This window comes from Taudactylus pleione, unplaced genomic scaffold, assembly GCF_031769625.1.
Source record: "Taudactylus pleione unplaced genomic scaffold, aTauple2 ptg000329l, whole genome shotgun sequence".
Lineage (NCBI taxonomy): Eukaryota > Metazoa > Chordata > Amphibia > Anura > Myobatrachidae > Taudactylus > Taudactylus pleione.
Genome location: NW_028284730.1, coordinates 1,268,177 through 1,295,515, shown reverse-complemented (window position 1 = coordinate 1,295,515; position 27,339 = coordinate 1,268,177). Strand labels below are relative to the sequence as shown.

Here is a 27,339-nt window from a genome sequence, read left to right as displayed (position 1 = left end):
CCGGAGGAAACCCACGCAAGCACAGGGAGAATATGCAAACTCCACACAGTTAGGGCCGTAGTGGGTATCGAACCAACGTCCTCAGTGCTTTGGTGCAGTAATGCTAACCATTACACCGTCTGTGCTGCCCAATTTGATATAATCACCTGTGCTTAAATGGATATCTCTAAAACCTGAACTGTTGGGGAGCCTTGAGGGCTGCCTTTGGGAACCTCTGCTCTAGTACATTTTACTGCTGCCCCACCTGCAGTGCAGCATGGGTTTGCCAGGGTGTAAAGTTCCTCCTTTTTTATTGCTTGCTCCCAACTCTGAATCAGCCCATTACTATTTAAATTGAATATAATATCCATTTTTAACATAGTAAGTATTGTTAATGCCTGTTTATGTCTAGTTACATCTATTCTCTTTATAAGAGCAGAATGCACGTATCTTGAACACTTTGTTAGTAAGAAATGAATATTAAAATTTAATTGAATTTTTTTTTTTTAAATTCTATTTTGTACAACATTAAAACACATTTCCATGTACACACGTAATTACACTCCCTCTCTCACTACAGTGTAAGCATAAAGGAAATATCTTCTCGTGATACTGACATAATCAGGCTGTTCTGGCCGTTGCTCCCACACTTTGAGGGCAATTTCTATTTTTATATGTTACTTTTCAGTGCTAAATAGTGCTATTACCTCTGTGACAATTGTTTCTTTTACATTGTTTATTTATTTTATGCACATCAAAATATATATATATATATATATATATATATATATTATACTTTGCTTTACTAGTGATGATATCACTTGCAATGTCCTAAAAAGGTCATCATGCAGTAGGTATAAACAATAATTTCTGTAATAAAGGCTTATAGCGACGCAAAATGTTGTACTAATACAATTACTGCTAAAAATGTGAAAAGCTGTCTTTATTATTAGCCTGATTCCGAAATTTACATTAATGCAATGGCAACTGCGATTTCTTACAAATCGTGATTGCAAAAATATGCTAATGCCATCCATCGCTTAGCGGAGCACAGGGACGTCAACCGCTACCTTCTCATGTCAGGTAACGTACAACAGTGCAAACATCGACTCAGATTGGGCAGCCATGCAGCTTGTAAAAATCACCATGGCTAATTTATGCACGCCCATGAAACGGTCCGACATGCCTACGTTTGCCAAACCATCCCCCGGTACCTCCCCAAATGCGAATACCTGTCACTCACTTTGAGAGTGAATCCTCTGTGTGAGCGTGATCCTAATACATCCACTGAGCGTGCGCAGTGCGCCATTCGCTCATACGGAATGGATAACAATCGCATGGCATTACAGAAATCTTGGAATCAGGCCCTATGTCAGTAGCAGCAATAACAGATCAAAGTGCAGACTGTCAAAAGTAATTAACTCTAATGCATTTTTAACATGTTCTCTTTTTTAAATGTTTAAAATTAATTTTTGCGGCAAAGTACAATATCTTTGAAATGGTAACTTGTTCGCACACAGCCAGGTGATTCCCTGTCTTTGCTTAGTAATACAGTACAGGAGAGAAGTGTCCTATTTGTTTCCTCCTTTGGAGATTGTTTCATTTCAAATGCTAATAGTAATGCAGCAAACCAAATGTGGGCTTGTGAATACCAGATGAACAAATTGCAGTCAGTCTTAGGGGGATGAGCACTAAAGGCATTTATCACCTAAGGTAAACCAGCCAAATATACTTCTGTTTTATTTTCATTGAAGAGAAACAGCTGTCATTAATGAAAAAGACATTCTCACTTTATGATTATACCAGTATATCAGACCTGGCATATGCCGTGTCACCTCTCCGCCACCTTCACCAGCTCATAACACTGCTTTGTCTCTGTAATAGTTCTCAAATGGGAATGGGTATGAAATAAAGGCGGTTCATATGCCGATGAATGAAGATGCCCACAGGGGTGGTAAGTATGCTAACCAGGGGCGAATCTAGACATTTCATTCGGGGGGGGGGGGGGGGTGGCGGGTTTCAGTTTAATGATGATGATCATGACCCCTACTCTTTCCTATCCTGGAACCTCCCATTTCGGGTCCAGTGGGAGCAATTTTGTGCATGGAAAGTACCTATGTATACAGACTCTTGGTGTGAAGTCTCATTTAACTCATAACACGCTGATTTTTTTTTTATATATATATACATACATATATATACACATATAGATATATATACAGTATATACAGTTGACACATATATATATAAAGGGCTGCAGACATTGGCTGCTCCCACAGTGCGGCAGGGGGGCAGGGTGGAGGGAGGAAGATGAGGGGAGGCTCAGAAGTCACCATAGCAGGAGGGCAGAGAAGTGAATCCCTATGATATTGCCTGAATTCGCAATGCGAATTCAGTCATTAATTTCACACTACAATCTGCATTCAATATGCGGATTGTAGTAAATAGAGCCCATAGAAACAAGTGTGTTTTTTGTATAGCATCCCGTCAAGTCCAGGAGCCTTAGCGCCAGGGAAGGACCGTATGACCACATCGTCCTCCTCCAATGTCAGTGGAGAGTCTAAATAATCCCTAGCCATAGCAGACAAGGTGGGGAGTGCAATAGCTGCTAGATAGGATTGCAGGTCCGCAAAACTACAGGGCAATCTAGATTTGTAAAGATTTTGAGAAAATTACACAAAAACCTTGGCAGTGTCCAGGCTCTGTACCCATGCCACCCTGTCAGTATCAAGAATCTTTATCACAGCCTCTTAGGATCACTCAGCCTTAGCTAAGTTGGCAATAGAGCTCCCCGGCCTATATGCAAAAGCATATTGTGAATGTTCAGCAAATAACAGTCTGCATTGAGTTTTAGCTAATAAATGATCATTCCATTCCTTCTGGGTAGTTAGCCAAACTATGTTAGATGACTCCAGCCCATCTGCCATATAGGAGAGTTCCAAATTTCTACAAAAAAAATCTCTAAATTTAACTCTTGACATTTATAGAAAGCCCCCAGTCCAGCAACATGCTTAATCAGAGTACCTCTTAAAAAGGTTTTAAATGCATCCCACACCACCGTAACAGGTACGAGTCCTGATTAACAGGAAAGAAACCTTGCCATGCAACCTCCAGTTCAGATCCAGCCCCCATTTGCATCAGCCAAAATGTGTCAGCTTCCAAAAGGGTTGCCAATGCTGGTTTATGAGATTCAGCCCAAGTACAAGTGGGGAATGATCCACAATCCCCCTATGCTCATACTCTATATGACAGATGTGATTTTAGGCAGCCAGTTAGAAGAGACCAGGGCCAGGTCAATCCTAGATAATGAGTGATGTGGAAGCAAAAAGCAATAAAACTGTCTCGCACCCAGCTATCTTGCCCTCCAAGCATCCACAAGCTCCAGCTTTGTCACAATGACCACAAATTGACTGCTACCCAAGGAAGGAATGCCCGAGGCAGTGCTCTTTCTATCTAAAACAGGGTTCAAACCATTATTAAAGTCCTCCATGCTTACAACAGGTTTGTCACGAGACAATAAACGGGGCAGCTTTTTCCATAGCGTCATGAGAATAGGACTGGGGAATGTAAACAGTTAACAAAAGGGGCATAGAGTTAATCCAATACTTCAAGAAAACACTTTGCACAGATTCTAACATAAAACTGTTCCATATGAGATTAGATTCCCCTCTAGAGGAAGAAGTATGAGAGGCATGGATTGCCTAGAGTTATTAGCCTGGTCTCCATCAAATGAGTCTCATTTAGGCACACAATATCAGATCCATAATGACGAAGCTGTTTGAAAACTAAGGGATCTCTTACTTTTGTCAGAGATTCCCCGGACATTCCAAGATTGGACCATAAGTTAGTTAACAGACATTAGGGACTAGCAGAAAGCATGAATCAACAGATCTCTAGAAGTTAAGCAGCCAAAAGGAAACACAAAGTACTGAATATGCTTGTACACATCAAGCACAAAATAGAGGAAAAATAATAATAATAAACATAAAGCACAGAAAAAAAGAAAGAAAAGAAACCAAAACAGTAAAAACAAAACCACAGCTATTCCACCCTATGCCCCCACCCTGTATACCTAAAACCAACTGCAGTATACCTAGAGCCCAAACCCAACAACCAACCTAATAGGTTGTGCGGCAGAATTATACACCGCAAAGCTTAGGTGGAGCAATAAACTGAAATGACCCCAAGACAGGGGGGTGCTCTCCAGCCAAATAAGCCCCGGAAATAAGTCGCAGGAAAGTGAGAAAAAAAACACACAATACAAATACCCGAGAGCAGTAATGGAGGACATAAGGGCATAAGGAACAATAGAAACAGTAAAATAAACATCAGAGAAGTAGTGCATATAAAAGCATCAACATTATAAAGTGAACAAATACTGTAATAAACTCCGGGGTTATTGAACCTGCAGAGGATAGCAACCAGTAGTGATAATTATCCAAATGTAAAACAGTCTATTTACTAAGCTTTGTTAGGAGATAAAGTGAACTGAGGTACTCTAAGGTACCAGGCAATCAGCTCCTAACTGATATATCACAGGCTGTGTTTGAAAAGTCACAGTTAGGAGCTGATTTCCTGGTACCTTCCCTCAGTTCACTTTATCTCCTAACAAAGCTTAGTAAATAGACCCCAAAGTACCACATATCTAGAAACAGGAACAAAATTATAATTATCTGAGCCGTGGGCAACAAGGAAAGGTACTGAATGAGTCATTAGCCATTTGCCTACGGCCTGGCATGTGTCGGTTGACCCACAGGGCAGCTTCCCTTGGAGACATAAAAATGTGGTTTCTCCATCAGCAGCGACTCAATTTGGTGGGAAAGAGCATGGCATATGGGAGTTTTAAGTCATGCCAATGTCTCTTCACGGGTAGAAATTGAGCCCAGTCCATCTGTACGTGCACAGTGAAGTCTAGGTACACAGAATTACAGTATTCATTGGATTCCAGGGAACCCTTGCACCAATTGCAGAACAGTATCCTGGGCCTGGTAGTGGAGAAATCTAGCTATGAAGGTACGGGGAGGGGCACCAGGTGGTAATACTCTGGTGGGGAAACTTTGAGACCTTTCCAAAATGCAAAGTAAAGGCGTCACGGCCATAAGTGTCCAGCATTAATTTTCCCAGGAATTCTTCAGGTTGGGTGCCTTCCTCAAACTGCACAATCTTACGTCGGAGACTTGCCTCCATGCCGGACAGCTTCTGTTGCACAGCAGCCATTTGCGAATCCAGTGTGCCCATCTTCTCTTTTAATGGAGACACAGAATCTTCCAAAGTAGAGATGCGCATCTCAACCTTGCCAACCCATTCACGGACGCATTGTAAATACAGATGTATAATGGATGAGTCAAACTGCAGCTCTCCAGTCCAATCTGCAGAGTGTTTTTCACTGGCATTCACGGCATCCAACACCTGCTGCAGGGTAATATCAGAGGAAGGAGATACAGCTGAGGACATAGAGGTGTGAATGCTTGGGCATATGGGACACCCTTGTGGAGGTTGGGGGGTAAAAGTGGGTTGTATGGTTTCGGGAAAATGGAAGAAGGTGGGTCATAAAGACAATAAGTACTGTAAAAGGAGACATATACAAAAATGGAGAGAAAGAAAGGACCCATCCCAATAATGCAGAGACAAAAACACACACGCATAAAGGGGGAAATAAATAAGTGGATACCAAGCGCTAAATGAGCGAGAGGATCGGGAAATAATGCAGCAGTATAGGAAGCGGTTATTTGCCAACCCCACTAATAGAATACAACAATAAAGATATACTGCACTTAATCTCTCATGCTGGGATAAATGTGCCATCCAAAGACAAAAAAAGTGATGAATAATTATCATTTTAATATATGACCTTTAAATCACAAAATAAATAAATGAATAAATAAACACATATATAGAACATATAATTAAAGGAGACATACTGTATATAACATAATACTAAATACATATTATGCACATCATATGGTGACTTTGCACAAAAACTATATTAAAACATGAAAAAAAAGGAAAAGAAGAGAAGAGTTGATCAGACTCGTAAAAAAATAAATAAAATATATATATATATATTTATATTAAAATGTATCAAAAGGTATCAGTTTGGGAATACAAATTGTTGCTGTTTAAGTAACAGATTCCTGATTGTGGTTTATCGTTGCCACATAACTGATACTTATTAATCAATGTCTGAAAGGTGATTCCCTGGGGATACTCCCTCTCAAAAATGTGAAGTAGGCAGTATTGAATACTAGTTCTCCTTCTGGATGTTGAAAATGGAGAGGGAGTAAAAAACAATTAGTCTGTCTAGATGAGTGTCAGGATAATAGAACAACTAGGCCGACTTATCTAATATGTGACAGTTCCAGTGGCAAACTCAGGATTTGTAGAGGGGGGTTTCCAAATGCTTGATTTTAGAGCGAGTGTGGCCAGTCCATGAAGAGGGCAGAATTAGTACTTATCCAGCTTTTATATGCGTCATACAATTTGTATTGTGTCATAATTCCAGCATATACAGGATCACAGTAAGTCATTTGATGCGGCAGTAAGCCATCCTGGCTGAGCTGAATGTATTTATTTTAGATGTGGGCACCATTCCAGAGCATTGGAGAAAGTCCCGAAGCCTGGAGGAGCAGCAGAAGAACCTAGCACTTCCCTGGACATATATGTACATATTGGGCTCTATAGCAGTGCATCCCTAACAGTGCTTGTTTTCCAGATCTCCTAGTTGGTGCACAGGTTATTTATTACTGGCTGATACATGTTAAAAGATCCACAGGTGGTGCTAATTATTTCATTTGTGACACTGAGAAGAACATGCAGCACTAGTAAAATTCTATTATATTACTATTTCTACTGTGGTCATGGTATGTGCTGGGGAGGGGGGTTTCTAGGCAGATGGAAACCCCCCCTGCATTCGCCTATGAGTTCAGCCGTTTTGCGGTCTAGTGTAGGTTCCAGTGTCACCCAGAAACGTCTGTAATTACACAGTCTCAGAGGAGCGCTGACAAATATATGAGGTCTAGACACTGCCCTGCCGCTGGCCCACCGCACCCCAATGCTGTACCTGTATAGTAGCTGTGAGCCCAGCGCTGTGTGGTGACAACGTGTGCTGGGATTCTGTGATCGCAAGCAGCATCCATCTCCATGTTAGCCTAACAGCGTGAGGAACACAGGGGGCATTAGTTAGCGGCCAGCTTCCGCAATCAGCTCCTGTCTCAATAGTAGCCTGGCTGTGTAGAGTTTGTAGCGACAGGTGGGTATTAGGTGATGATCACAAAGTGGACGATCAGCGAGCAACAGTAGTTGAGCTGGAGCCCCAGTAATCTTTAAAACAAAGCAGCAACGCGTTTCGACTACCGCTGTAGCCTTTTTCAAGCAGAGACGCTCTCTTTCTTTCACTAGGTGGTTTAAATAGCACCCAGGCAGAGGTCATTGGGTGGTTCTAATATAGCTATCACAAGGCTGTCTTCAATTCAGCAAACAATAAACCCAATCGATCTCTTTTATTCACCTAAGTCCGCAATTAAACACAGATATTAGATGTACTAACATATCCTTATATCTGTTAAAAACATGTATATTTAGTAAACTTATCTAATTTATTGTTGCACACATAAAGGGGGGTTGACAGAGCTACATAGTTGGGGTGACAGATATGCAAATACAAAATTAGAGACAGAAACATAAAAGAAAGGGACAGATACACAAAGAGGAGATAGATACACAATGGGACATCAGAGGCAGACATGGGAAGACTGGGATACACATACAAAATTGTAGACAGAGAAGTACAGTAAACACAGAGGGAGAGCCTGGGATGATAGTTAGAGACCTCACATTTGGAGGGAGGGGAAAAGCATGCAGCAGAACAATGAAGGAGGAAGTGTATGGACAGGTGTTCTGGAACCACACACCAAGCGAAGGTGGAGTAAAGGTGGGATGAGGAGTTACGCATGTGAACAGAAAAGGCCTGCACACCCTATATAAACAGTGTGTGACTGCGCAAATGATGCAGATGTATACAGCAGACCAGTATGGCCCAGCCACCTATTTGGCACACTTACATTGAAAGCAAATGAAGTGGGACTACTGACCCAGCCTGCCAAATACAGTCCCATGGAGAAGATTCACAGCACTTTTGAAGAGAAGTGTTGGGGTATTTAAATATTTGTGTGTGGGTGACATTTGTATTTTACTTAGGGGTCTATTCATGATGTTAATTATCGCTGTCCCCGCGAGCTGCTTCACTGCTCCTTTCAGAAAAGTGCGCATGTGTGACCTACAGGTCAAGCATGCGCACAAGAGCCTTGACATCCAGCGGAAGGAGCCGGACAGGGGTAGAGGGGTACGAAAGGATCCCTCTTTGCAACCCGGAACTCCTTCCCATAGGAAAGGAGCGGGTAGCGGGAGCTCTCGCCATCTGAAGATGGCACATGCTCCTGCAATCAAGCTCTGAAAATATTGTATTTTCAGAGCTTGATGAATTCTGTCCCCATACTAGTGTATGGGATGAGCCGGCCATTCCGCCAATTTACCTTCATTTATGTTCATTGTCACCTGCTTTTGTAGAAATGAAGTGATGATGAATAGGGCTCTTAGTGACACATAGAGAATGCACTGTGTAGGTAAATGTGGATTTCACTACCTTAGCGGCCTTATAGGGAATATTCTAAATATTCATGAAAAGAGTATATTACTTGACACTTATAAAAACAATGGCTCAATTCTCTCTCATGTACTATACAGTAATTGAACTACATGGTTGTATTGTAAGGACTAAGAAATGCTGTTTGTCACACTTGAATTTCAAATGCTAGATATGACTGTTAATAATCTAATCCCATCTAATCTATTATATACAAGGGATTTTTTTACCATTATTAACATTGCTATTACTACTCTTTTGTGACATTACTGATTTACTAAAGTATGTGTTTTCTGCCCAACATAGTCACTTCCAATAAATTATTGGGTGCTTGTGAGCTTTACTCAGAGGGGAACACAATCTAAGAGCCACTGAAATGAAGTCATTAAATCCAAGTACATTATAGCCAAAATATTTTGTAGTTTTGTACTAAATGAAAATAACTGGTACGTGAGGGCTACTCTGATACATACTGTAGTGTTTCTTCAATGAAAACCCTTCCCTGCTTAATGTGCATTGATGTGGTCTATGATGGGTGACTCAAACAGTCTTGTCTGTTATTTTTCAACAAATAGAGCATCTCTAGACAAAGAATTATGTGACAGTCTGGCTCATATGGTACATATGTAATGCAATAATCTCCATTAATGAACAAAGAACTGCTTTATTAGCTGTCTCTTAAGTCATTTATTGCGATGGACGACCTTACAATATTCCAGGCCACTGACAATAGAGGCGATTCAAGTAAACTGTGAAAGGGATAAAATGTCCAATTGATTATTCATGTAGGAATGACAGCAGATGCTCCAGGCCTGCTTACCATATTTATTTTGATACCAGCTTGGACAACTACATGTACTGACTGCCCTTCTGATATAATTGTCAGTCACGCTATTTCACCAGCCTCTAAGCCAATTGCGCAGTAATAGTAATAGCTGGTAGTAGCAGCGAAGCATGGTTGCTTTAATGTCAGAATATCAAACAGGCATTTCAATTGAGGTATTAGTATATACAGTATTAGACTTACAAGTTGATTGACTTGTTTGCACCAGTTGAATAATTTAAATGTCTGAATAATCAATAATGTACAACTATCAAGTACTGAGCTGGAAGTAGATAATAGTAATGGATTAAGGTTTGCTTTAAAATAATAAAAACTTCAAGAATCAGCATTTAGTTTCCCTCCAAACACATCTTTTTAAGTTTTTGATTGTACATTTCTGTGTTTACTAATCCAAATTTTTATAATTGTACATTACTGCATTATTTTTCAACTCACAACATAACTAAAGCATTTTCATTCAGTAATTAAGATTAGACAGGTCAATTTATATGTACTAACATATCTGACACGATCATTGCCCAATGTGAACAATCATTGTACCATAAAGGTTTTGTGTGAGTTTCTGAAGGTCTATTTATGGTAGGTAACATACCCTCAGTGCCACTACTGTATATTGGTACATCTGTACATCTGCAGATATGGTCAGTAGGTTCTGCTGTTGTTTAGACCAAAAACCAACATGGGTAAAAAATATGATCTAAGTGACTTTGACCATGGAATTATTCTTTATGCCAGACAGGGTGGTTTGAGTGTCTAATGGTCTCTAGAGTTTACAGGAAGATTTGCACAAAATAAAAAATATCCACTGGGTGGCAATTCTGTAGGTGTAAAGGTCAGAGGAGAATGACCAGACTGATTCAAGTAGACAGGAAAACTCAAATATTATATATAAAGGCATAGGCATCTCTGAATACACAGCACATTCAGAACCTTAAAACTGGATAAACTATATAGGGATAGCCTTCAAATAGTGGCTTTGATGTTGTCATCACAACTTCCCTTGCAATGGCGTGTAGTCATCACAAGGAAAGTAGTGATGGTTTAATCATCGGTGTTCGAATTGTGCACATGCGCAGTAGAGCTGTGCTGTGCACACGGCTTCCGGGTGTTCACAGCTGAAAACTGCTACTTTACCATCGGATGGACATTGTAAGCGATGGTGGCAGCCATCACAATCTCGATATTGAATGGAATAAACTTTTCCATTGAATCGGGAAAATCAATGGTTGCAAACCATCACTTTTCAATGTCAATCCCTAGCACTATATAGCAGAAGATTACATGGGATTCCATTGCCATCAGAAAAGAATAGGAAACTGAGGTGGCAGTGTTCACAGACTGACCAAAACTGTTAACGGGAATATTATAAAAATGTAGGTGGCAACATTAGGTTCGTCCTATTCCCTGCTGCCACGTGCCTTAGTTAGGTGTAAAAATATAAATTGATGGCTCCATCTTGCCTTGTATCATCAGTTCAGGCTTGTGGTGGTAGTGTAATGGTCTTTGGAATTTTTTATTGCAAATTAGGCCCCTTGATGCCAACTGAGCACAGTCTGCTCATCTTGCAATGGCTGCTTCCAGCAGGATAATGTGCCATGTGACAAAGCACATGTCATTTCAACCTGGGTCCACAGACATGGGATATGTGTACTTCAATGGCCTCAACAGGCACCAGAACTTTATCCAATAGACCACCTTTGAGTGGTGGAGGAAAGGGAGATTCGTAGCATGAGTAAGCAGCCAACAAATCTGCATCACCTGCTTGATGTTAGTTTGTCATTTTGGTCCAGAACCTGTAAGGAATGTTTCCAGCACCTTGTTGAATCCATGCCAGGAAGAATTAGGCTGTTCCAGGTGCAAACCCAGTACTAGAAAGGTACCTAAGAAAGTGACCACAGGGTGTATGTGACTTATTGCAGTCTGGATGACTATATACTGTGTGCAATTATAAATGAAACAGGTACTATGTATATTGTAGCAACTGTGCACACAAAGACATAGGAGGTTATGTAATACATTTCCTAGATTATGGAAGTGGCAGGATTTCATTGAGACAATCAGTTGTAAGGCCCAATGAGAACCTTCTTTTTCTGTGTTCCAGTGCTCTGACATTTGTGATCTGTACATCTGCATCAGGCATTGTCTCATTGAATATGTTACTTTTTAATAAGTTGTATGATTGATCTTTTAGAAAGAAGATTGTTGCTTTTAGTTAGAATTTATATGCAAAATTGCATTCATATGCAATCGTATAACAATGAATCATATACAATCATAACAATGAAATGAAATAATAACTGTGGTTGAGAGGCTGTACTGTAGGTAATGTTTTCACTTAAGTCTTTGTATTTCTAACTAGAAATATGTGTTCATTGTCTCTAGCTCTGGATTTACCTATCAGATTTTACTTGTGCAAGTTGAATTTCTCAGCATCCTGTACCACCGCCGACATTGTCCTCATCCTGTGCTACAATGGCTGTTTCAGGTAAACTATAAGGTTCTACTAGACTTCATACTTAAATACTATGGTAAGTGTTCAATGTTGAAGTGTCAGATACAGAATGAGACACTTGCTCATGTTGGAGCCTTTTATCCTACATGGTTAATGCTACATTAGCAACATGAAGAGAGAGTGGCTGGTTAGTCAATGCTGACTGGCAAGATTGTTATCATCGTTCTCTAGAAGCATGTCCACCCCCATCCCACCACCACTTCAATACCAGTTCATGCAAAGGTGATTATTTTAACCGTCATATAGTTATATGTAAATACTTTGATAGAACTGATTTCACGTTACTGTTTCCTTTTAATAGTCAAACAATTTAAAACAATTTTTGTTATGTCAGGGATCACTTGGGGGAAGTCAAGTTTTTTGTATTCCCAAATATAGTATAGTATAATTACTGAGGCTGGGTGGAACACAGTAATCAGCAGGCTTAACACATGAGGAACTCAGCTAAGCAGGTGTCTGTGGTAGCCAGGAAACTTAAGAACTACACTTTGGAGCCACCTCTGAAAGCCATAAATCCCAAACTTTTCTGGAAAATAAACATTACATTAGTTATTTTGGAAAGGTACTTGGGAAAAATGGTGGAAATAAAGGAAACCCCAAACTTCAAGTAAAAGAAGAGAATCTAAATGCAGAAAAAAAAGCAGCTGCGATGCAAGTGCTACTTTTAGGCAGCTTCAGGCAGCTGCCTAGGGCGCCCGGATATGAGGGGCGCCGCTAAAGCTGCCTAGAGCAACATATGAAAGCATATTTAATCATATCAAATACATTTCCTTTTAGAATATAGGGTTTATTTACAATTTTCTTTAAAATATTGATTTGGTGGACAACTACCTTGTTTAGAAAAAGTTGAGTGTCTATTGCATGTGTTACAAGTCGCGCTCACGACTTGTTCCTATCCAGCAATGTTCCTCCTTCTGGCAGTATTGTTCCTGGTGCTGTTCCGTTGGTTGCTAGGCGATCCAGACGCCGCAGGATGGCATGTGTTATCCACAACATGGCATGAGTGGTTCCTGCTCCTATTTGTGCACACCGCCCTTTTGCCGCCTCGCCGACTATAGCGTTTATTGTGGATCTCTCGGCTCTGCTGCATGGTCAGCGTTATTGTTAATCCTGATTGTTGTGAATCCTGTTTCTATGGCTCTCTAGCTGCTCCATCAGCCTCCAAGCTGCTACTGGCTCCCTAGTCGCTCCATCAGCCTCCAAGCTGCTACCAGCTCCCTAGCCGCTCCACTGGCTCGCTAGCCGTTCTGTCAGCCTCCAAACTGCTACCGGCTCTCTAGCTGCTCCACTGGCTCTCTAGCCGCTCTGTCAGCTTCCAAGCTGCTACCGGCTCTCTAGCTGCTCCACCGGCTCTCCAGCCGCTCCGTCAGCCTCCAAGCTGCTACCAGCTCTCTAGCCGTTCCATCAGCTTACAAGCTGCTACCGGCTCTCAAAGCCACATCACCGGCTCTAAAGCCGCTCCATCAATTCTCCAAATTGAACCACCGGCTCTAAGCCGCACCATCGGCTCTAAGGCGCACCATCTGTTCTCAAAGCCGCCCCATCAGCTCTAAGCCACGCCATCAGCGCTCAAAGCCACATCATCAGTGCTCAAAGCCTCACCATTGGCTCTCAAAGCCGCACCACCGGCTCTCGAGCAACTCCGTCAACTCTTCAAATTGTACTACCGGCTTTGAGCTGCACCATCGGCTCTAAGCCGCACCATTGGCGCTCAAAGCCGCACCATCGGCTCTAATTGGCACCATCAGCATTCAAAATCGCATCATCAGCGCTCAAAGCCGCACCTTCGGCTCTCAAAGCCTCACCACCGACTCTCAAGTCACTCCATCCATTCTTCAAGTTGCTGGCCGCTAGATATAAAATATAAAAGTCTTAGGCCCTCATTCAGAGCCGTTCGCTATTTGTGGTCGCTCGTTTAAAAACAAGGGGTGGCTATTCAAATGATCCGTACGCACATTGCAGTCTGTTCACACCTCTAAGTCTGAACGAGCGAGCAAAACATACGCTCGTTTATTTGTTAAAAACGCCCCCTGGCCGCTCGCATCCTACGTCATGTCCGCTATTTATTAGATTAATCGAGTACATCGACCAGCGTATGAACTGTTCGCTATTCTTGTGGTTGGTGTTTGCTACCACAAATTTGCGAGCAGTTCTGGCTATAAAATAACCCAGTGACATGGTCAATGACGCTGCTGCGTTCGGATCTCCACTCCCCATTTTCAAGCACCTTCCCCTGTTACCACCCACATACGCCTCATTCTGTCACTCAAAATAGCAGGCCCTCGCTATATTGCGTACCAACGATTTTCGGCCGCACTGACTGGTTCGCGCATGCGTACTAAAAACCGTACGCATGCGCAGATGTGCAAACATCGCTCGGAACGAGCGTACTGCCGCTAACGAGCGGCTCTGAATGAGGGCCTTAGTCCAGAGAAAGATACCAGCTTATCACTTCTGGTATAATGTGGCAAGTGAAGTGAAACAAGTCAATAGTCACTGCTCTCAGGATATGATGACCGCCAAAGTCCTGTGCGATGCAAAGCATTTTGCTCCTGTGTAATGGGAGCTTTTTCAAAGAGTCTTTGAAAAAGCTCCCATTACACAGGAGCGAAACGCATTAGTGGATCAGGAGCCCAGGTGAAGAAAAATACGGGACTACCAGGATCTCCATTTGCTTGCAAGCTATCACCTAAATGACAGGAGCATTATCCTGCACTTTTCAGTCTCATTAGACACAATACCATGGGGCTATTATTATAACTCAAGTTGTATTTTTACATTAGTTGTTCATTTTTATGCAGTCAAGGTACTAAGTATTTTATGATATACTCATGTATTTGGGTTAGATATATTAAGATACAACCGGTTGTATTTTAGATAGATATTTTCTTTAGTATGCATTGTATATTAGATTATTAAATTAAATTTTATATTCACTTATACGACCTCCTGAGTATATATGAATATATTTTGTATACACATTTTTTATTCATTTTTGATTAGCGCAAATTGATTTAATATATTTTGTTCACATTTCTAACAAATGACATAGGGGTAAGATTGGAGCAGCACATACAGTAAAAAAAAATAATAATAATTATAATAATAATAATTATAAAATATAAATATATTAACAAAAATATAGTTCTGTAAAATGCTTATATAAATGACCTATTACAATGCTACAAATAATACAACAATGGCATTACATGACAACAAATATACAGACTACAATAAATGCCATTATGAATAGAATTATAAATAAAACCATAAGGGATTTCATGTCCAAATACATTGGAAATGCATGCATACCAGATGGAAATGTATAGTAATAAATTAGCACATTGCAAGTCACTTCAGTGCAACAGACGCCCATTAATGTGCAGTTTATATTCTTGGCGTTTCCCCATCACAGAGCTGTAATTGAATAGTGTAATTGGCCCACTGCAGACTTGATTCAACATTGAAAAATGTTTGAAATTGTACCAGACACTCAATACAAATGCTGCTGGAAGTTGCCACCAATATTTTGTATGATAATAGATGATGAGAGGCCGTATGGTGGAGCTTGCTGTGTAAAAATATTGCAGGGCTGGAATCAGACTATTTTAGAATTACCCCTCTGTACTGTATATATGCTGTGTATGACACTGTTAGTTTATAAACACAAGAAACAGGCACTCGTAGATACAAAGGCAGTGTTGTCTGCCAATAGCAGGGAGCAGCAACTGCATCGAATGAGAGTCAGGTACAATCCTAAAGAAGCATAGATTGTAAGACAGCGGTGTAATGCTACCTGGAAAGCTCTATTTGGCAAAACCACAAAAGAAATCAGAGTGGCGCTTATCAATAAGCAGCTGTTAAAAGGAGGGTGTTAATCTCCTTGATATAAGACAAAATAGATACTCTGCTCCTGATGAAGCTGTGGGTCACTGCCACACGGAAACGCGTTGAGCCCACATTATCGGATCCCCCACTCACTGGTTTTATACGAGGAAAGGATTGCTTTGTTTTTTCATATACAGATCCGGACCAGCCCCTCTCTGAGTAGAAATACCACTGGATATTTCCATCATCACTGGATTAATTTTTGCGAGGACACCTTGTTAATGCTGCCAGAAATGGTAATACCTCTACCTTCCTAATATTCCTGGATATTATACCGGGACATAAGGATCTTTTGTATACCTTTTCCACAACAGTGACTATTATTGAAGTGCAGGATACCCCAACAAGCAAAACGCCAAATATCGTTAATTGTTTTTATATTTACTAACATATTTATCTATTTATCCATTTGCCTATATCGTCACTCCTCATAGTGTGTCTAATAAATGTTTTTAATCAAACCATGTGTATCTATATATAATTTATTATAATTTATTTTGATTTTAGGGTAAAATGACTTAAACCCCACTTTATAAATGATCAAATACACCTCTCACTAGCACTGTTATCTATTTTGTCTATTTGTATAGAGGATTGGTAAGGGGCGCTCTCTGCTGGTGTGGGATAAGTAGATGGTGCTATGTGTACAGTGTAGTTTTGAAAAAATATAGACTGACGCAATGGTGTCGGGTCAAATGGTTTAAATAGTAGGTACAGTGCTGCTAAAGAATAAGACCCAGGGATGGGTGCTCCTGAAAGTGTTGCTCGCGGCTGCTCCTGCTGTGGAGGTGACCGTGGGTGCAATGTTCTTTCTTTAAGGCACTCTGTGATGCTGAGGTCCAGACTGGTAGTGTCTGGACCGGTGGTGCAGCCGGACCCGGATGGAGTCTGTGGGCCATGCGGCTGGTGGCTCCTTGAAGAAGGCATAAGCCAAAACACGTTGGAGATATGTCCATCCTCAGCCACCGCTGCACACCTCCCACCAAGACCGGATCAGCCACTGCACCACCCCCGTCAGGAGCCCTCTGCCCGTGCGCCCGCTCGCACTCCCACCCAGCCCGCACGGGAGCCTGCCTCGTCAAGGGAGCCGCCAGCACCGGCATCCCCACCCTGGGACCCCAGCACTCCCGGCCTCTTACCCGCCAACTCGCGCCCGAGCCAGCCACCATACTACAGTGGTCCAGGGAGCTGCCAGCACCTCCAGCGAGCGGCACCCCCACCGTGGTTCCACACCACCCCCGGCCTCCCGCCAGACTTTCGAGGATCCCAGACCTGACCCGCGGCACCCAACCGCGTGGTCAGTGGAGCCCCTGGCAGCCCGCAATTAGCCACCAGCCGCATGGCCCACAGACTCCATCCGGGTCCAGCTGCACAACCAGTCCAGACACCACCAGTCTGGACCTCAGCATCACAGAGTGCCTCAAAGAAAGAATATTGCACCCATGGTCACCTCAACACCAGGAACAGCCGCGAGCAACACTTTCAGGAGCACCCACCCAGAAGTGGGCAGCGTGAACAGCACCCAGGTGACCAGCGATATACTCCACATAAGAGACTGCCTCAATATCACCCTCCCCGATCACAACGCCGCAACCAGGCACCCTACCGGTAGGTAAGTTGCACAAGTGCAGGATGCCGCCACCTACTCACACCTTCAGAGACTTCCACCACACCACCGCCGGGACCGTAAGACTGTCAACCATAGGTCCAGCAGGGACGACGTGCTGGTCCTGAACCACACGGTAAGGAGCCCCTTGAAAGTGTCCACCAACCTTCCCCCCGAGCAAGCCACCCTCATCCACCCCACCCACCCCTGGGTCTTATTCTTTAGCAGCACTGTGCCTACTAAATAAACCATTTGACCCGACACCATAGCGTCAGTCTCTCTGTTTTCAACACTACACTGTACACATACCACCATCTCCTTATCCCACACCAGCAGAGAGCGCACCTTACCAACCCTCTATACAGTTCATCTCTCAGGTAAGAATTGGTACTCCCACCTTAGTTCCTGCATTCTCCCCCTCCCCACCACCCACACTTCAGGTACACACCCTTATCCATACACTCACCTACCCCCTTCCCACTACCCACCCCCACTTACCAACAAAACCACTACCTAATCCTCCTCCACCCTCTCTCCTCCCCCGGCTTTTTCTCATCCAAAAATTGTTTAACGCAGGCCATGAGTTTTTACTAGTCAATTAGAAATCTGCATAATGCGGGTCTCAAAGGGATTTAACACACATTTTAGCTCACACCTCCATGGTAGCTGTAAAGTAGAGAAACATTCTCATATAAAGGTAAAAATGTCGGGAAGCAATGCAGTACACCTGGGATGCCCCTATAATGAATAGTAATATATTTAGAGTTTTTTTAAATAGGTAAAGCTAGTCATAAAGACACACCATTTTCTCTAAAAAGCAGAAATATGGGTTAAATGATGGAAAGCTGTATTAATGGGAAAGGAGTTTCTGAACCTGCAGATTGGAGTTGTTTTTTTTTTTTTGCAAGCTTGTACATACAGTACACACTTAAAAATCACTACTGAGACAGTTTAATATCACCTCAAGTACACAAGACACGTTTATTTGCTGAAAAACACTCTCTGGCTATCATTATTCAATCATTTGTAAAAGTAAAAAAAAAATTACCATTGACACCATTTATCTGCTCCAATACTTTGCTTATGGCCACCTATAGCCTTCTACACTGTCTTGTTCTTATTTGACACTTTTTGGGGGTTCATCATGATTTCCGCATTCTTTTGTGCACTTCACATAGGTCGCACACTGCTGAGTTAACTTGCGACATTGGCGCAAATCCGTTTCTAATGAATTGCAAGTGAATTGGGAGAGTGCTTATTTATTTATGTAGCTTGTTTCATTTCATGCTATAGATTTTATTAGATTGAAATCTGGTGTTTCAGAATGTGTTACAGTAGCAAGTCTCTTGTTGTCTCCCTATTCATTCCAACCATCAAAGTGTGCATTCATACTTAACCACCCTGGGTATTCGCTCTTCTGTCCAAAACCATTGGTTACAAATCCAGTTATCCTTTTGTCACCTCAAGTGTCACACCGTGTTAGCAGGCACACACAATGAGAAAGGTTAATTGATTATTTGTCCTTATCCCATTCACAATAGTGAGCTTGTAGTATTAGTAATAGCTCCTGTTTCCCTGATTTACTTTGCTGTGGCTCATCCAGTTCAAACTGTTTACTAAATTACAAAGCCTTGTCACGTGGAGTTGTAGCATTTGGTTCCTAAAGTCTTTGGCCAGGGAAACTCAGTGCTAAACTGTTATGATAGTCCTAAATAATTTCTATAAGATGTCTAGAGTCACAATAGGAAGGGCTTCTGCCTATAACAACCACCCGTTGTTCCTTAGCGTTGCATACACTCACCGGTACTGAGGATGCCGCCAGTTATTAACCTTCTGGACAATAGGGACTTATATAATTATCAGGAGATAGCAGAATGTACTCAAAAGTGAGGATTCAAAACAATTACAGATGCAGGACTGATACCTCATTATCAAGCCACGGCCGTAGGGCCACAAAGGCAAATCACAGGGCTGGACATACAGTTGGCAACCAGACAATCGAATATGAACAGACACGGTCGCTGAGCAGGGCTAAGGGTGGAGTAGCCTGCCGGTGGTAAATGCAGCAGGGGTTAACAGAGTAAAAGTTGCTCAGAGCCTAAACAACTATAATAAACAGCAACAGAGACAGGGCTAAAGACAAACCTGGCACAGACTAGAATAACCAGGAGCGCACTGCACTGAGAGACGCAGGTAGAATTATTCCAGGACTCAGGACCACCTAGTCACACCGAAGACTAAGCTATCACTGGCAGTAATGTGTGGGGCTGACTGTCTTTTATCAGGGACCTGCACCAATGGAGGGAAGCAGGGAGACCAGCTCCCTAATGTAAAAATTCACAGCAGCTGAGTGCTGCACATAGATGGCATCCCGGCTAATGGCCCCAGCTGGAACCAGTATATCCCACAGCCACCTGACGGGACCCACGGGAGTAATGAAATGCAACGGCAGCTCTTAACAGAAACATTGTGGCCCAATACTCCCTATACTACAGCTCTTTCAATAACTTTTTGTACAGCTTTTAACTATATATTCCAATATATTCCAGAATTGTCTTAGACAACAAGATATTGGTGAAAAAACACATGTGCATACGGCTATACAACCACCTGATTAATGATGCCTTAAAATATTGGATTGTTAGTGCCAGCGGCTCTTGTGTTTTATTTAAAGTCAGACGTATACGGATTCCACTCAAAGAAATTGCATCTTTGCGACTTATTCATAGTAATTTGCATATACAAGTCTTGAGCTATGACTCCATCCCCTTGGCTGCAGCTGCCTCCCCTTGTTGTTTCTGTGTCTGATGTGCCTGAATTCAAACTGGGGCATGGTCCCACTGTGACTTCTGAAATTGCCAAAAAATTGCAATACACAATGCAAAATGCATTACAGTTAATATAGAAATATAGATTTGAGTGCTCCTAATGTAAAATTGAGGGAAGCAACTTTCTATATCGCTAGGATATTGAATAGAGATGTGAAGGTGGGTGTGCTACATGATATTGGTAGGATGAAAAGAGGAAAATTGAATGAACAGAGAGATAAAGTTGAAATAAAAGAGGAGGAAGTAGACACGAAAAATAAAATAAGTAGAAATACTGTAGATATACAAATAATCAAAATAATAAAAGTAAATGTAAATAATAAAATGTTGAAAAATAAAAATGTTAAAAAGAAAAATGGACAAATTATACTGTGGAATGGAGGTGCAGCGAATCAATTTGGGCAAACATAGACAAACACTGGTACAGAAAATATCAAATGGTTATAGTTATTTCAGGGAATGGGTCTTGGAAAGCAGTGAGTCTGTGGGTCAGTACAATCCAGTTGTCTTACCCTAGCTGTCCATATTGCTGCGGTGTCCATGTCTTGCTGAAAGTGCTCCCTCTGCAGCCCCTCTCTGTAGTAGCGGAAATAGGCAGGAGTTCCTGAAGCAGCTTCAGTTGGGCTGTGTGGCGTGCTGATGTTGTGTTGGCTGTCACTACTGCTTGGTACGGAAGCCAAAGAGGCTCTAAATCCAACATTTTGTCAATACGAATTTGTCACGGGCTGGGGAAGCATCCTTATGTCCAGTTAGGATTAATGTGATTGGGTGGCAAGTTTCTGATGTAATAAGGGTTATACAGCCTTCCTTTTCAGATTAATACAATAATATATTCACAATAACAAAACACAATTATATTTATTTAAAAACATGTGGTGATAAACCTTTCATTTTATAAATCCATCGCACTTTACTTCTTGGAATGGTTTCTGTATAATCTCCTCCACATCAATCCTTATTTACCGACTCAATTCCTAGGAATTAGAGTCCTTTTGGGTTTTTGTTGTGGTGTGAAAGGAAAAGGTTTGAAACATTGTGGGTTGTGAGGCCCCAATTATTGTAAATATGTTAATTTATCATTGTTCTCAGTTTCTTTCTGTGCAGTTCTCATATTGTAGGCCACATGAGGAAGCTGAGCGGTCATTGCTCAGAGAAACGCGTTGAGACTTTATTCATTCACCACCTATTTGGATTTACCATCTGCTGGATATATTTTGGACTCCAAACTCTCCCCTTGGAATAACTTTGCAGCCTGAAAAGGATTCCTTAAGGATTGTGCTTCAGCCTACTCACTGTGTTTGCTGGATGCCAGAGGACTTCCTATTTAAAAGTTACCACCTCATACACTTTGGATGATTCCTTGTCAACACACTTCAGCCTTATTACTAATTGCTGGATGCCAGAGGACTTCCTGCCAGGCTTTATTAGCCCACTGGTAACGTTGTGCTGCTATCACCCATTAATTCTGGGACACTGTGGAGAGAGTCCTATTCCAAATTTGACATTGGTGAATTTTTACTATTCTATATATTGTTTTTATTTCCTTGTTATTTCCTATGCATATTTTATATTTTAATTATTTGTGTCTTTAATTAGAGATCTCATTATTGCACAAGAGCGCATGTTTTAGTCCAATAAATCACATGTTGATCTAATTATTAGAAATCTGTCCATCATATTTGTTTACCTATTATTATCAGTAGTAATGGTTCTATATTATATGTTTTTTTCCCCTGTATTTTGGTGCTGACTACCCCATTTACCAGCATCTCTCGTGGTAGCGCGTCTATTTTGTGTATTTACATGGACATTCTAGCAGGTATATTACCCCTTCTGTTTTGCAACTGATATGGTTTTTGATTTGCGAAGTGATCTCTTTGTTTTTGTATTGAAAAGAGGTGATGGCTTTTGTAGTAAGACTTCCAAGGTTCTTGCAGCCTGCACAGGTGTTGCAGAAATGGAATCCTGCACTTCCTCTATCCTCTTTTTTGTTCTCTAATGGATTGCAGCTTGAAGTCTATGTTTTTCAGATTGCGTGCTTTTTTGTAGATAATTACTAATTTGGTGAGTATTATCTCTTTAAGGACCTTGTTCAGGCTTACGAATCTGTTCCAATTTTCTAGTATAATTATTTTATTGTGTAATAAAGGATTTTTTTGGAGGGCTTTGGGCATTCGTTCTAACATTGAACTTGATAAGGTCTTCTCTATTGATTTGTCTTACTTTCGCTAGGGAGTGGTCTATATTTTGTGCCTGAAAGTTTCTTGCGTTAAATCACTCCTTTAATTTCTGGTTTTGATCTTCAAAAGTCTTTGGGCTACTGCAGTTCCTTTTGAGTCTTTGGAATTGTCCTTCATGGATATTGTGTATCCACTTTGGATGATGGTTACTTGAGGCAAGCAGTGAGTTGTTACAGTTGACCTCTTATGTAGGTTTTTGTCCCAGTTCTGCTGTTTTCTACAAAGATTTCTAAATCACAAAAATGTTTATTTTCTTCGTTGTAACTGGAAGTGAGTTTTAAATTGTGGTGGTCTGTTTTTATGTATGTGAAGAAGGATTTTGAGAGTGGTTGCATCTCCATCCCATATAAAGAGGATATCGTCAATATATCTTATCTATCCTTTAAGATGCTTTTCAAATGGATTAATATTCCAGATCCGGTCAGCTTCCCACTTTGTCAATACTAAATTAGCATAACTGGGTGTGAAGTAGGTTGTCATAACTGTGCCTGTTAATTGTTTGAAGAATATACATTCATACCAAAAGTAGTCATGATCCAAGATATATTCAGTGCTGCTCATAATGATATTGATTTGTGTGGTTTGTAGATTGATTTAATACAGAGGTAATAGTAGGTATGTTCACATCAATCTGTGTGTTTGATACATATGTAGAAGGACCTGGCGTCACACATCACTAAGGAATATGAGTCTTTCCATGTAATTTGGGATATGAATTGAAGAACTGATTTTGTGCCTTTTGTGTAGCTCCTTTGGGATGTGACTAATGGTTGTAAAACATGATCTATGTATCCCAAAAGGTTATAAGTGATGGAGTTGATACCAGATACTACATTATGGGACATACAGGTGGATTGTTAAGGTTTGTATCTTGGGCATTTGATAAAATACTGGAATTGGATTGGAGTTCTAAATGTAGTCATATTATGTTTTAGTAATGATTCCTAAATGTAAACCTTCTAATTGGTTCTGTAATTTTTGATTGTTTTTTTTCTGTTGGATACTTGGGTAGATGTTCATATGTAGTGCTGTTTAACAGTAACCTTGTTGTTTCTTTGATGTACTTGCATTTGTCCATAATCACCAGACCTTCTCACTTGTCTGCTGTCTTGATGTAAATGATTTTGTTCTTCTGTAGATGTTTTATTGCTTTCTTTTCTGTTTTGTGTTCGATTTTTTTTATTTTGGATTTTTCTGGAATTTCTTCAACTAAAACCTACATAAATGAGGTTGACTGTAACAACTATCTGCTAACCACAAGTACTAGCATCTAAATTGAATACTGAATATTCCTGGAGGACAATTCCAAAGCAGCAGTGTTGTCTTCACAGTGTCTTTCTCTGGCAAAATTCCCCTGCCACCCGGCACTGTGAAACAGCCTAATAGTTGTACAGAAATGTCAGTGTAGTGCAGCATAGTGTGGGGAGAACACTGCAAAGACTCCAAAAGGAACTTTAGAAACCCAAAGACGTTTGAAGAACAAAGCCAAAAACTAAGGAGTGAATACTACAGGGCTATTTGGGATTTTTCTGCAATATCCCCTCGATATGGCAAATCGGAGATTTACTAAAGACAAACCTGCTTTGAAATTGCCGGTGAAACACAAGTTTAGATTGCAATAGACTTCATTAGACCATTGGACCAAACATTGTATGGTTTACAAAGACAAGAATAAAATCACGGGTTTACTAAGAATCATAGAATAGAAGAAATAAATAGACCTGCCTGTAAGTGGCGGGTTTGTCCAAAGCACTGCATAGATCAGTATGATGTGTACAGACTTTTGTCTATTAAAGTGTAAATACACTGTACATACTGTATTGTACAGCATGTCTGTTCTGATTCGGGCCACAGCTTACTATTGTTTTACCAAGACCCGTGGACTACTATAACCATTTGATATTTTCTGTATCAGTGTTTGTCTATGTTTGCCCAAATTGGTTCGCTGCACCCCTATTCCACAGTATATTTTTTTTATTTTTCTTCAACATTTTTATTTTTGTTATATACATTTACTTTCAATATTTTGATTATTTGTATATCCATTTCTTTTTGTTTTATTGTCAGCTTACACTTTTTCCCCCTCTCTTTTATTTAAACGCTCTGTGGGGTATATTTACTAAAGTGCGGGTTTTTAGAAGTGGAGATGTTGCCCATAGCAACCAATCAGATTCTTCTTAACATTTATCTAGCACCTTCTAGAAGATAATAGGTAGAATCTGATTGGTTGCTATGGGCAACATATTCACTTTTAAATACCCGCACTTTAGTAAATATACCCCTCTCTGTCAAAATTGCCTTCTTTTCCTTCCTTTCATCCAACCCTCATCCTGCATTCTAGTTAATGTTCGGATAGAGCACATAATAAGTACCCTAGTGAATTGGAAAATTAAGAGTAGCTGATACAAATAGGACATTTTATTTCATTTAATACTTAATAACAAGACTTAAAAATGTATGTGCAGGCTTTCCCCACTGAGGATGAAGCATTCTTCATTTGTGTAAAATGAGTTTACTCTACAGTGTAATCGCAACTTGAGAACAAATGTACAGACCTATATTATGTTTCCGTATGACTCTGAATAAGGTTCTTCATCTGTTTGTACCTGACTATCTGTTTTTACTATTACGTTCTGTACATATGAAACCTGTCACTGATTGAACAGAGGATTACATAGGTTGGACAGGTGTACCTAATAAATAGGCCAAACATTGGTAATGTTACTGCTAACAATTTGTTAGAATTAACTTTAGAAAGCACTTATATAAGTAATGTTCTAACATTTCATCAGTCTAATGTAATGTTAACGAGGACTATTTGGCACAACATACGTCATTATTTTCTTTCACTTAAGTTATATTTCCCACTGTGCAGTCTTCACACCTTTTTCTTCATGGTCACAATTAGTGTTCTAATGACAACTTCAGACACAAGCCTTTCAGCCGCGTGCAGGTAAATTATCATTGGCGTCCGTTAGGGAATGTTGGCTAAACCTTTCTGAACTGTTGCTGAATTTTACTTGTGCTATTATCTTTTGAAATTGTATCACATTACCATAATGTGCTTGGCCTGCCACTGATTTTATAGATGAATACCAACCTGGAATATTTAATAAAGATCTTCAAAAGCTCTTAGAAAATGGTTAGGAATGACATGTTTTTGATATATTGGGTTCTCTCTCAGTCTCACTCACATAATAAGTCATCTATAAGGATTAGTGTGCCTATAAGCAATGTTTACCTATCAACAGATGATTCAAATAGCAATGTATGAGTGAAAGCTTTAACGCCTAATCCTACTTTTTTTTTGTACGTGATTTAATTTGCCTTTGATTTAATTCCAAGCACATTATAACTAGATTCTGGCACCATAGCAACTATGTCTTCATATCAGCTCCAGATAAACACGGGAAATCATTTGCACAGTGTCGCTTCTATTAATAACATTTGGGGGCAGAAGGTTGTTTAGTGAAAGTGGGATTGTTTCAGAGAGTGTCTGCTGTCACAGTACTGAGCTGTCAGCAGAGAACCAGCTGAAGGAGTAAGATGATTTGTAACTATTCCACTGCTCCCAAGGTGGGATGCTCTAATTTATCATTAATTCATGTTCTGTTCACTGCTAGTGACATTTGTTGCATTGATAGCCAAAGAACATTTGTATAGCTAGTACCTTCATGATCCACACCAATCCGCTGCAGTAATACAATGTCATTATTTTGCTAAAGTTTATGCTTGGAATTAAAATATATGTAATTATTCTTAATTATTGTGTATCTGCATTCACATTTTATAAGTACGTTCGTAAATAGCTGGAGCTATTTGATATGCACACTAAAATATAGAATAACAATTTATAGTGCAGCTCTCGTCAATAAATGAACCCTGGGAATCTAATTAGTTACAGGATGTGGGAAATTTAGCCACAGAGCATTTTGTAGTGTGTTGGGATGGTGTCTGGTAAATAAAAAAATAAGTTTTTTTTCTTATTTCAGCTAATGAGCTGCCTTGGATATAGAATAGCTCTGTATCTGCTGTACAATATCTCAGCGCCTTATTACATTAGTTTTATTCCATTTACAGCTTCTATCGTCCACTGTCACTACTTCCTTTTATGCCTTCAAGGCACTATGGGATATCAGCATGGACAGCATTACCAAGGCTATTCAGGACCATCAAGGTAAACAATGCGTATTATAGTCACAATGTCATATTCGGAAGTCTGTAATGTCCTTTGCAGTTCTTTAGTGGTTCCAACAGAATCGTGTCAGAGAGGCAAAATGTAGCCACTGGCAGCTATTCACAGGCATCACCTCAGAGTGTATCTTTTCTGGCTGACCAGTATCTAGAGCATTTATGTTCTACTATTAGGGGTATACTTACTAAACTTCTACTATTAGGGGTATATTTACTAAACTTCTACTATTAGGGGTATATTTACTAAACTTCTACTATTAGGGGTATACTTACTAAACTTCTACTATTAGGGGTATATTTACTAAACTTCTACTATTAGGGGTATATTTACTAAACTTCTACTATTAGGGGTATATTTACTAAACTTCTACTATTAGGGGTATATTTACTAAACTTCTACTATTAGGGGTATATTTACTAAACTTCTACTATTAGGGGTATATTTACTAAACTTCTACTATTAGGGGTATATTTACTAAACTTCTACTATTAGGGGTATATTTACTAAACTTCTACTATTAGGGGTATACTTACTAAACTTCTACTATTAGGGGTATACTTACTAAACTTCTACTATTAGGGGTATACTTACTAAACTTCTACTATT

At 40.4% G+C, this 27,339-nt stretch overlaps 1 protein-coding gene across 1 annotated transcript in view; it reads left to right on the top strand.

The window, feature by feature from the left end:
• Positions 1 to 27,339, top strand: part of FAM178B (family with sequence similarity 178 member B) — a 425,328-nt gene that overhangs the window by 78,806 nt on the left and 319,183 nt on the right. The window contains exons 10-11 of the mRNA XM_088443441.1: positions 11,847 to 11,949; positions 26,619 to 26,715. Coding sequence (XP_088299567.1) covers positions 11,847 to 11,949; positions 26,619 to 26,715 — 200 coding nt within the window. The remainder of the gene's footprint in view (positions 1 to 11,846; positions 11,950 to 26,618; positions 26,716 to 27,339) is intronic.